This window comes from Scleropages formosus, chromosome 1 (genome assembly GCF_900964775.1).
Source record: "Scleropages formosus chromosome 1, fSclFor1.1, whole genome shotgun sequence".
Taxonomy (NCBI): Eukaryota; Metazoa; Chordata; class Actinopteri; order Osteoglossiformes; family Osteoglossidae; genus Scleropages; species Scleropages formosus.
Window position 1 is genome coordinate 38,346,326 of NC_041806.1, and position 11,583 is coordinate 38,357,908.

The 11,583-nt window shown below is 40.1% G+C and overlaps 1 protein-coding gene across 1 annotated transcript; it reads right to left on the reverse strand.

The window, feature by feature from the left end:
- Window positions 1-1,590: 1,590 nt before the first annotated feature.
- LOC108929416 (lysosomal-associated transmembrane protein 4A-like) lies at window positions 1,591-10,560 on the reverse strand. The gene is made up of 7 exons (XM_018743931.2): window positions 10,281-10,560; window positions 6,021-6,141; window positions 4,103-4,179; window positions 3,184-3,306; window positions 2,805-2,900; window positions 2,581-2,679; window positions 1,591-2,480 (listed from the first exon to the last, which is right to left on the reverse strand). The coding sequence occupies exons 1-7, from the start codon at window positions 10,404-10,406 to the stop codon at window positions 2,406-2,408; spliced, it is 717 nt and encodes a 238-aa protein (XP_018599447.1). The 5' UTR covers window positions 10,407-10,560; the 3' UTR covers window positions 1,591-2,405.
- Window positions 10,561-11,583: the final 1,023 nt, after the last annotated feature.

The window sequence follows — 11,583 nt, forward strand, 5'->3', positions numbered from 1 at the left end:
GAAGGAACTACAGAATGTCAGGATTTAGGAAAAGTGAAGAAGGGCATAAAAGATATTCTCTGTCCCCCCCCCCATTGAAAGCAAAGAACATTACATTGGAGCTGCACTCCAGGTATCCAAAAAGAAACTAGCAAAATTAACATATTGAATGAGAAAATGCATACGGATAGTGCTTTCATGGCCCTGTATAATCAGGACTACAGGTAAGTATGGTTCATATCGATTCATATGGTGAAAAGTAAATTAACTGTGCCTTAGAATCACATGTCTGCATCCAAGTCTCTGCTGATGTAATGAACTCATTGTATTTTCTGCAATATGTACATCGCTTTTAAGAAAAGCGTCTACTAAAATGAATAAATAAGTAGCTTAACATTGTAAGTTACTTTGGAAAAAAGAGTAGGGATTCCATGTACAGTGATTTACATAAAAGATTACAATGCCCATGTGAAGTGTAGCTCATGTGTACATGTTAAAGGTGGAGAATGTGTAGTTAATATCACACGTACATTTATCAGAGGCTTCTCTGCAAAGCAACTTTAAAGGCCAACCTACAGACAACTATTTACCCATTTATACAGCTGGATAGTTTCTACTGGAGCGATTTGGAGAAAGTACCTTTCTGAAAGGCAAGAAGTTTGAACCTGCAACCTCCAAGGAGGCAGGCAGCAGTTCTAACTGCTACACTACCCATTTCCCCACAGACACCAATAAAACTAGTTTCAAACTGAGACAGAGGTAGGCCATAAGAAGGACAACAGAGGTGCAAAAAAGCTAGAGAGCATTTCTATGAAGTCAGGAAAATGTGTTCATGTTGTTCAAGTCAAAAATTAAAAATAAAGTTATAGAACTGGTATTCAAACATGTAAAAGTTTTAAACCACTTTTAATGAGGGTAAATAGATTATTCACCACAATTTACCTCAGAAAACTGCTTCTGTGTACTGCCATTTCTCACCATTATTCTTTTTTGAAGCATGAGCAACTAAGAAAAACGCCATTCTAAAATTAGTTGTTTAATTGCAACTCGTCTACTGGAAAGTAGAGATTCATTCAAAAAGTCCACAATAAAAGAAGCACTTTTGATACCTTTAAATTCAGGCTTAAGACTTATGTTTAAATTCATGATGCACATTTGGTTTTTCCCCCCCTCTTTCCTTCATTTACTTACTCTCACCGGCTTGCTATTGGTAACCACTTGTCCAAATAAGGGTCATGGTGGGTCAGAGCCCCATCCAAGAATAACAGGGTACTAGGTTTGTCAGGGTATACTGTGGACAAGATACCAGCACATTGCAGGGTAGCTACACATACACTCACACTACCCACTAAGGGCACTTCACTCAATCAACATGAAAATGTGGATTTTAAAGAACTGCACAATAAAAACCCAATCAAAAACAAGGGTCCAGAAAGAAATGAGTATGTGTCAGAAAAATGTAAGCCCAGTTAAGATGGCTCACAGACATACGAAATCCCCAGCGGTCCAGAGCCACCAGGGACGATAGAGGCATCCTTTAGCCTGCTTGGGGCAAAGCCCTATAAAGCTCCCAATGTGTGGCACGGATGAACAACTCAGAACCATAGTAACTACGATAATGCCGATTTTAATCATTTTTCTTTGCCAAACATTTTCTCTCAATCATCTGTTTTCCAAACGAATTACTGAACCGGGGACAACTGAACTCAACTTTATATAGTCATGGTATTAATGCATTATCTTTTCTTCCCCATAGGTTCAAATAATTTTTAGTGAGTACAACATGAAAACATCAGAATTTTGTATGACTCAATACAATCAAAGAATTAATGCATATTTGTCTGAAGTTCATTCTTTCCACAAGGCATGGAACCAATAGAAATGGAAGAGATAAATCCACTGTTCACAATTGTAGCTGGTCACTGAAAGACAGGACCAGTAAGGGGAGGCATCTCTGAATCAAGCTCACAGCATTTGAGTTTAATTCCTTCACACAAAGACAGCACAGTTTACTTTGAAAAGGGACTACTGGATAGACACTTGGACTTAAACTGAAATTCCCTTAAGACATTGCAACCTTTAACTGAATAACTGTACTAATCATCTTAAACCATAAAAAGATGAAATAAGAAAATGATACCGCATAAAGTACCCAAGTTAACTTCTTAGAATTATTTTATACTGATTGGAAAACAAGACTTAAGCATGAAAGTTATACTGAAGTCAGAATATTCTTTTAATCAGAATTTAAAAAAAAAAAAATGAAGGATGAGAAGACAAGAGGAAGAAAGCAACCACAAGTCAAGTGAGTAGGTTTCTTCAGCTTGTTGGTTCTAAGAAAGATTAACATGAGTTGGACATCCTCATTTCTATGAAGGTGTGGCAAAGGCAGAACATCACACGGGGGTCAGTGTGGCAGTCAACCTTCAGGCAAGCCTGTAGGGGGGAGGGGGGTCCTTTTCAGGGATCTTCACTGCATTCTCATATGTAGGCAGGGTGTACTACAGGATAGAAAGACAAAGAACTTATGTGTCAATAATTCATAGAACAGGAAATGGGATGCTATGCTGTTTGATGCAACAGGTTCTGAGGACAGTTTACCTGGAGGGGTGCTTCAAAAGAGGGGTACACTGCGATCTCAGGCACACGTCGGTTGTTGATGTACTTATAGCAGTTCCACACACAGTTGATCAGATAGGCCTGAAATTAAAGACCAGGGCAGGATACTAAAAATATGCTATTTCTTAACATGCCTGCGCCAATCCTAATAGAACATTATAGAATACAATTCACGAATCAGATGAAGTGCCACTGAATGTCCTCACCTTGAGGATGATGAGGAATGCAAAGAACACAAGGACAAAGAGAAGCAGGCAGCTGTTGTCAAGGGACAGCAGGTTGTCCTTGTAGGGAAAGTCAGGCTAGCGAGAGAGAGAATGTCCATGATTCATATCCATATTGTCTATTAAGGTGCCCCTCTTTACTCTTCCCACCTCAATACACCAAAGTGCACAAATTTACTTCCCTTAAAACCAATTCTAAACACATTGTAAACCCACTGTCTGCTAAACAGATCAAATTAAATCAAACCCAACTCCTGGTTAGGCCTCAAATTCATTTCTTAATTTTTTCTCTTTACTGTAAGCCATAAATATAATAGTAACACTGAGTTAGATATTTATACTTAACTGGCAATAGACTCACCAGCTGGTCAAGGTAGTCCTTGATCCGGGGCAGGTATGTCAAAGAACTGATTGCCACTAAGCAACTCAGGGCAAAGTCAAACAGCTGATAGCAGAAGAAGGGAATCATCCAGCCATCACGATACTAGGAGGGTACATAACACAAAAACAACAAATTTATATCTGTCTCACTTATTCCTCCTTTTAAAGGTTTCTGTTTTGGGGGTACATTTAGTGCAAGATAGGATGTAAAAGACATGTACAACAGGAATTCACACAGAAGGAGAAGAGGAAAAAAAAAAAAAAAAAAAAAAAAAGGATGTAGAAGAAAGAGAAAAAGAATGTACAAGTCTAGCAAATAATGCCTAATCTGCAGCATCCAAACATGGCTAAATAAGGAGTACTAGAAAGCAGTATAATACTGCAGTGAATGAATAATTTAAACTGCCATAAAACATCAATTAGCATACTAACTATTAAGAGATTTAGTATTTACCCTTGATTAAACGGAGTGGTCAACACCACTTCTGTAACATGAGAAGCTGCAGAACAAAAAAGTTCCTATATTTCAACATTGTTTTAAATGGCAACCTACAAGAAAGGCAATGCTGAGTGGCTCTTTTTTCTAGGATGGAAGCATCAAATTAAGGCTAAGGAGGTTTTGTCATTTCCAATAAAAGGTATCACTTGAAACCAGTGCCTTGTTTAATCTGTAGCACAAAATTACCGCTTTTCAAAGTCTAATATCTACCAATATCTCACGGGCAATGTTGACTAAAGATAACAGGCAGGTTGAAGTAAAAGCTACTCTGTATAAATTAGGACTAGAAAGCTTTTAGCAGAGGCAAACACAGAAGCAAGTAAACACACTGCTGTGCATATTGTCAAACATAAAAAACAAAAAACATATGAGCATGTGCACACACACGTGATGCACTTACAGTTATGGCCCCATACACCATCATTGCACTGATAGTGAGCATCAGCAAAGACATGGCAAAACCCACAGAGGCATTTTCTATAGTGACAGAAAGAGAAGACAAAGGGCAAGAATGAATAATCAGAAATGATATAGTGCTCAGCTCAGTTTTGATGCTGCAAGTGCCTCTCCATTATAAGCAGACTACTTTGTCAAGAACTACTTGAGAACCAACAGTCATTTAAGAGAAGGCTTTTATCTGGATATAACAGGGCAGTCCAACGCAATGCTGTGTCTGTGCTCACCAAGCACCAGGATGATGAACAAAATGAATAATAATAAAATGAAGCACTCATTTCAACTCTACTGCTGGCAACATAAATAATGTTACACAAGAGAGCTTGTATCTATGTGCGACGGAATGATTCCAGTTTATCATTTTCCAGGTTTGCAAGTTCTGCTGTGGTCTATTGACCAAAGGGGTGTGTGTAGTTGGCAACATCTGTGCAAATAAGTCTTAATCAATGTGACGCCGAACCCATTGTGTTGCTTCCCGAGAGGTGGTGAAAACACCCTGCATAAATAATTCTCATCACCCATACTTTATTACATAAAAGCTGGACCAAATGACTTATACAAGTGATTTTGTGCTAATAAAGTATGTCCAAGACTTTGTAAAACTTTTGGTTTTAAAAAAAAAAAGCAGACTAATGGATTCAAATACTATACAAGTCAATATTAACCAATCAAAGCCTAACAAAAATAAAATTACACATTCATTGAAATTACCAGATTAATATGATTAACAAATATGTACAACTTCTCCATTAGTTATTGTGACAAAAGTTCTCAACTAGTAGTTTAAAGATGAGCAAATCTTATTAACCCTAAATGAGACTTTGTCCAAGTAAAGTCCTACAACTCATAGCAGCAATGTACTCTTACTGTATCACTTTAAAGTAATAACATACCTGCCAAAATGCATTTTGAGATCACAGTGCAAATGCGAAACCATACACTATATTTGTCAGTTTTAAATTATTTCAAAAATCAGTAAAGAAATACACAAGGTCTTAACCATACTTAACCTAATTGGGACCAAGAGTTAGCTCATTACTAACAATTTTGTGAGTTGAATGTGACAGAATGGAAAGGGGGCTCCTCACCAATTCTATATTTGTATTATGTTATAGTTGTATTTGTGTAATGTGTGCTGGTTTTTTTTTTTTTTTTTTTAAGTTATGCACTACATGACTGTACTTCAAGAATTGTGCCCATTTGTCTGTTGGTGAAATCCACTTTGTTTACTCAAAGTTGTACCTCACTTTGAATAGGAGTGTCTGTAATCAATCAATAAACATAAAGGTCATCAACATGACAGCTCCATTTTGGATGCAAACAGAGCAGCAGACACTTGACCACTGGGCAGCTTATGGAGACAAGGTGGCAGAAAGCCCCTCTCTCTGGTTTGTGCATGCACTTGAGACCCCCAGCAAAGCCATTTATGACAGTGATAAACAAGTACAGCAAAGAACCCTGGCCAGAGCTAGAGCAAGGTGTTGGACAAATTAAGGTAGAGCTTTCTATTCAGCATTGCGGTTGGTGGATCATGTGAAGCTCTGACACGCTCTTTGAACTGTATTCTAGCTCTATTTATGGAAAACATACTAAACACTTTTTGGAAAAGCCCATACTGACAAAGTATGTTTCTTGAACGTTCATAAGTTGGGACTCTTCAAATTTCTACATTATCACTGCAGCCCTAGTGAACTGATGATTTTTAAAAAGCAAGACATTTCACTATTAAGCCTATACTGCATTAGGTCAAAAGGTCAAGTTCACAATTATAGCATAGTAAAAAAAGCAAGATCACTTTTCTGACAAGGTGAATGTTGTGAACAATGGTAAAGGCCATTTGATTTTGGCAGAGCTGGGCACACCTGACATCCTTTCTGAGACAAAGTAGTGCTCGATAACTTCATACTGCATGTCGACGGCTGGGACGTTCTCTGGGTGGGTAACGGCCACAGTCAGCAGGATCCCCATCAGTAGGTTTACAACCTGAGAACAAAATAACAAGGCAGTAAGCAACTTATCTATAAAATTAAGTTCCTTTTCCCAAATGTGAGATGTCATGTGTAGGAATTCAGAAGCTTGTGTCCTGCAGTTTAGTGAAGAGACTTCAAAAAAAAAAAAAAAAAAAAAACCCATAACTACTTTTTCATATGTCTAGATAAAACCTGCCAAAGTAGTACAGCCCTCTCTGAATGACAGCTATCCCATAGTGCCATTTAAAGAAAATAAACCACAGGGAATTTTCCAAGTTACTGGAAAGTCTCCTCTGTGTACAAAAGAATCTATGTGCGGCCACTTTCACAACACAACCCGTAATCCACACGCAACATGATGCAAGAAAAAAGCAAAACGCCAGACAGAATTCCTTTTTAGGCATATTATGAAATACTCCTCAGGATGCTCACCTGGCATGGTCATTCAGCTGAAACAGTTCTGTTTAGAAATAGCATAACTTAAGCCTTTGACTTTTTTCTAAACTTTAAGACTGTAACAAAACCAGATTTACAAGCAGCTCACTTTCTGAGGGAGGGAGGAAAAAGCATAAATAATTTCAACCATGTTGTGGATTCAAACAGTTCAGACTTGCATCCCTGTCCAAGGAGCAGTCCAGGCTCACAGAAGACGAGAACCCAAATGTCCAGAGCCAACACCATTGAAGGTTCACTAATATTATTCTCTACACAAGAAAACTAAAATGCTTGCTATTGAGTATAGTGATCCCAAGACACAAAAAGCTGCTATTACCATTTTTTCTAGTTATGTAATAAAATCTTCATAATTATGAAAAGCACTGGAGGGCAGTAGTGATTCCATATCAAAAAAACAGCTCACTTCATCTTTCAAAGGCCCTTTATGCTCATGGATGAGGCACGCACTGCAGCACACCAGCTAGTAATCTCAGCAGTTAGTGTGGGGACATTTTTGGTCAGCATCTTTCCATTTACTCTGTTTGTGCAGTTATGTTTATAACTCTTTGCATTTATTCATTTCAGCAGATGCGTTTTCACCAAAGCAACTTCCAATGAGCACTATGGAGTAGAACTAGTGTATATTTCAGCCAACGTGACCTATAGACACACTGCAATGAGTCAATCATTTATACACCAGTGAAACAAACACACACACACACACACACACACACACACACACTTTAGAGTGACCAAATCACTTGAAATCATGTCTCTGGGAGGAAACAAGAGTACCCAGTGGAAACCCACACAAACAGAATGCAAATTCCACGTGGACTGATCGGGAATCGAACCCACGTCACCTTACACTGCTCAGGTGCTGTAAAACAGCACTACTTTCCATGCTACCATGCACCCTCTTCAGTGCATCGTGGCTGTGACAAGTGGGGGGGGATTATGAAATAAGTGTGAAGAAAGTGGAAATGCCCAAAAAAGGTCAGTTATTTGTTCAAGCAGAGCACACGGAACCTGTTACCAAATTCCAAAATAAGAGATTCTACCCCATGGGGCGCTCCACAGCAGCCAAGAACAGCATGACTGACCTGCTCCTGCTTTGCTCGCACTTCCTGCAATACCTGTGCTGCGCTTGGCTACAGCAGCTGCTGCTGCTCCACTGCAAAGACATGCAGGTTGCGCTGCTGTCGGCGCCATCAACAGATAGAATCTGTTACTCTGCAGTGCAGGGATTACAGTCATCGGCAAAGCGTTCCATCAGTCTCACCCAGTTACTGCTTCTAAACCTCTTCCTCCTATCCCATCCACATCTGCAATGCAACTAGATCATGGTTAAGTCATTACTCAAGTTTACATACTCACCAGTTTCCTTCAAACTTTTACAATTGAATTTATAAAATTACTATGAATTTGCATTTAGTTGTTGCCAATTCACCAAACAGAACAATGTAGCCCATACCATCACAAACTAAGAGAGAAATTAGGAGCTAACTATTTGACAGACAGATACCTTATAGATGGAACATCATCCATCATGGGGGGGGGGGGAATCCATAGAACTGCAGGAACATGCATCCACACATATTGTAGAGCAAAGCAGTGACAAACGCACTGGAACCGATATATAGATATATGTATCAAGTAGGCAAAGAGTGTGCAAATAAATAAGAAGTAGTACAGAGAGCTCAGTAGCACCCTGACAACACGAGGATTCGACTCCTGTGGGTGACAGATATTGTGCATGATGGACAGCACTCCACTTTCAGAGGAGGTTCAGGTCTTTCGGAATACGCAGGTTGCTGTTGCAGATGTTCCACCAGTGCAGTGGGTGCAGTCTTTAAGGTGGTTGTGTGCGGGGGGGGGGGGCAGCTTTACCACATTATTACTCCCAGTGATACTAACACAGACTAATTTGTAAGGCTGGCTCAGGCAAAGGAGTCACACTCAACTCGGTGGAAGAATCGCCAAGTGCATCTCTTTTTAAAAAAAAAAAAAAAAAAAAAAAAAAAAAAAAGGATCTGAAGGACTTGTGTAACCAGTCACCTGTCTTGGATAAAGACATTTTAGGAGAAAGTTCAAAAATAATATAAACTAGCGATAAAACTAGCACATAATACAAAACCGGTCACTGAACATCATACACTTAAAGTACGTGTCGAGTAGTACCTCTGTTGGGCTCATTTTTACTGTGGTTATTACTTGTTACTCAACGGCTGCAACTAAGTCTAATGTTACTTCAGCAAACACACACACACACACACACACACACACACACACACACACACACACACACTTTGACTTTCTGAACCGCTTGTCCCATATGGGGTCGTGGGGAACCGGAGCCTACCCAGCAACACAGGGCGTAAGGCCGGAGGGGGACACACCCAGGACGGGGACTTCAGCAAACACTTTTGTCCAAAGCAACTTCCAATGAACTCCCTGTAGTGTATGAGCCCACACACCTATTCACCAAGGTGACTTACCATGCTGCTAGATACACTACTTACACAGGGTCACTCATCCACACATCAGTGGAACACACACACACACACACACACACACACACACACACACACACACACACGGGTGACTTGAAGTCACCAATCTACCTGAACAGCGTATCTTTGAAATGTGAGAGGAAACCGGAGCACCAGATTCTATAAAACGTAAACTCTACACAGCCCGAGCGGGATCTAACCCACGTCCTCTCAAACCATGATCCATCTGATTCTGAACGGCAACCACCGGCGACGTTTGAAAAGGGTAGCTTAACTGTTTGTGGTCAACAATAGCAATATTATATCTCAAAAGAATGAAAACACACATGTGACATGATGATGACGTGAAATGAAATAAATGACCAAACCGAAGCTGCAGCTGGACGGAGGCGCCTACAACAATTCGGTCTCCTCTCGTCTCGTACGCCAAGTCTCTGGCAGACGACAGGAGCCGGAAAAAATGTCATTTACAAACTGTTTATACCAGTGGCTGACATACCCTGCTGCCTGTTGTTGTGTTGTGATCGCAGAGACTCGGAACAAAGACAGTTTACGAGCGACGGCAGAACGCGGCGCGGGGCAGAAGCGCGAGAGACTGGGAGCGCGCACACTAAAAGATAAAAACGAAGCACAACAGAACACAACACTTTTTTTTTTTTTTTTTTTTATTACAGCACAGATTGAAATGTGATTTCGGGGGCCAAGCGAAGTGGCACAACATGATTTCTTATGTATTCGTATACACAAAAGAAAGACTGACTAAACCTGAGTTTAAACGGACATGATCGACATGGCATGGTGATCCGCCGCGTAACCTCGCCAAGACAACGACTTAGCCACGTGCAAAGTTCAAAAGCAGTAAAACTTACTATAAACGGCCGCTGCTTAACTGGGAAGAAAAAAAAAAAAAAAAAAAGTCCACGACGAGTCTGAAAAGAATGAACCCCGCCGCATGCCATGGCTATGTGTGCGTGGCAAACAAGTTAATGAAAACTGCACGACGTAGTACTATTTCTATGCGAACACATCAGAACTACATGATCATGTGTGACCTATCAACAAAAAAAGAAGTGCTGGGCACAGTTAAGATAAGAGGCTGAAAAAGTAACAGAGAAGCAAAGCGAAACCGATGTGGCATGATGTCAGAGAGAGAGAGAGAGAGACAGAGACAGACAGTCAGTCACACAGTCGAAAAATTCCGTACCATGTACCAAGTACCGAGTATGATGGTTCCCGTTCGGACATGGCAGCATCCACAGCATCTTGTGGAGTACAGCCTGCCTCGGCTCGGTTTGAAGCGCAGGTCGAACTCCGTTTTCGGGAGAAACATGGTCAAAACCTTCACGACAAGAAAACACTACCCCTGACACTGAGAGACTGCCACCGCAACGCGATGACGTAAAGCAAACCAGCAGCAGTGAGTCTGCAAGCCGTGTTGCAAGCAGTAAATTTCCCCAAACAAAAATCTGACGGACTTACAACTCAGCCAATAGAAACAAACGCTGCCAATAAATAAATAAAATCTGACAGACATACTGCTCAGCCAATAAAATGCAAGCCCCGTAATCATAGCAACATAATATGACAGACATGTTCGTAAGCCAATAAGAAACGAGATAATAAGACACGTAATGAAAAGCTTCTCACTGATTGGAGTGCAGCAACGACGAACTTTAAACTCAAGTGCGCGTGAGTTTAGCTGCCACGCTTGTGATTTTGTTCCGTTGACGGAAGCCATTTGAAATGAAAAAAAAAAAAAAAAACAACAAATCTATGACAATAAAAGTGTCTTAGTTCATATCTAATATTTTTATTCTCTTTCCTGGTTTTAAATGAATTGAACCTCTCAGACTAGTGACGTAATCGAGTCTATATACAGCACACCACATTTTTCTGGCATTATAATAATAATAATAATAATAATAATAATAATAATATAATTATAATAATGATAATATTTTAATTATTCACAATCGAAATGCCATGGTTATAAGAATACGATCGCTTGAGCAGTTTGTAGTCTTTTTTTCTTGGCGATCAACACCTTTGAGGCCCTTTACCAGATCTGTCTTTCCACAATTCCAGGCCAGTGAAACTACTAACCTTCAGCGTTTCGACTGACTACCAGATGCTTCCCAGGAAGTTCTACGTTTTCAGCATCAGCACTAAGTTTGTTTGCTACTGTAACTGTCTTGTATATACATTTTCTCCAGTCCATTCACTGACAGTCCCCATCACAACCTTCAACTTGGGGACTGTGGTGTTTTACACCAAGAACGAATCCTTGAGAGTTTTGTAAAAGAAAGGTTCCTGCTGGCCTGTAGGGTTTAAGTTGACAAAGGAAAATTGTTATTGGTTAGTTCCTAAAAGAAGCGGGAACCGTTATTGGGGGCACTATATATAACGGGGGCTTTTTCGCGCGAACGCAGACGAGGTTCTGCGGTGTGAAGTGAGTTTGTGACGCGAGCTACTGTTCCTAATAAACTCTTTGTTTGCACACTTCAAGT

Bases quoted from the DNA above. Each gene is read 5' to 3' on its own strand.
- LOC108929416 (XM_018743931.2), bottom strand. From the start codon at position 10,406: ATGTTTCTCCCGAAAACGGAGTTCGACCTGCGCTTCAAACCGAGCCGA. The intron at 6,142-10,280 runs GTACGGAATTTT...TTTTGTTCTCAG, and splicing joins TACTCGGTACTTGGTACATG to GTTGTAAACCTACTGATGGG. The intron at 2,680-2,804 runs GTGAGGACATTC...CTTTAATTTCAG, and splicing joins CATTCCTCATCATCCTCAAG to GCCTATCTGATCAACTGTGT.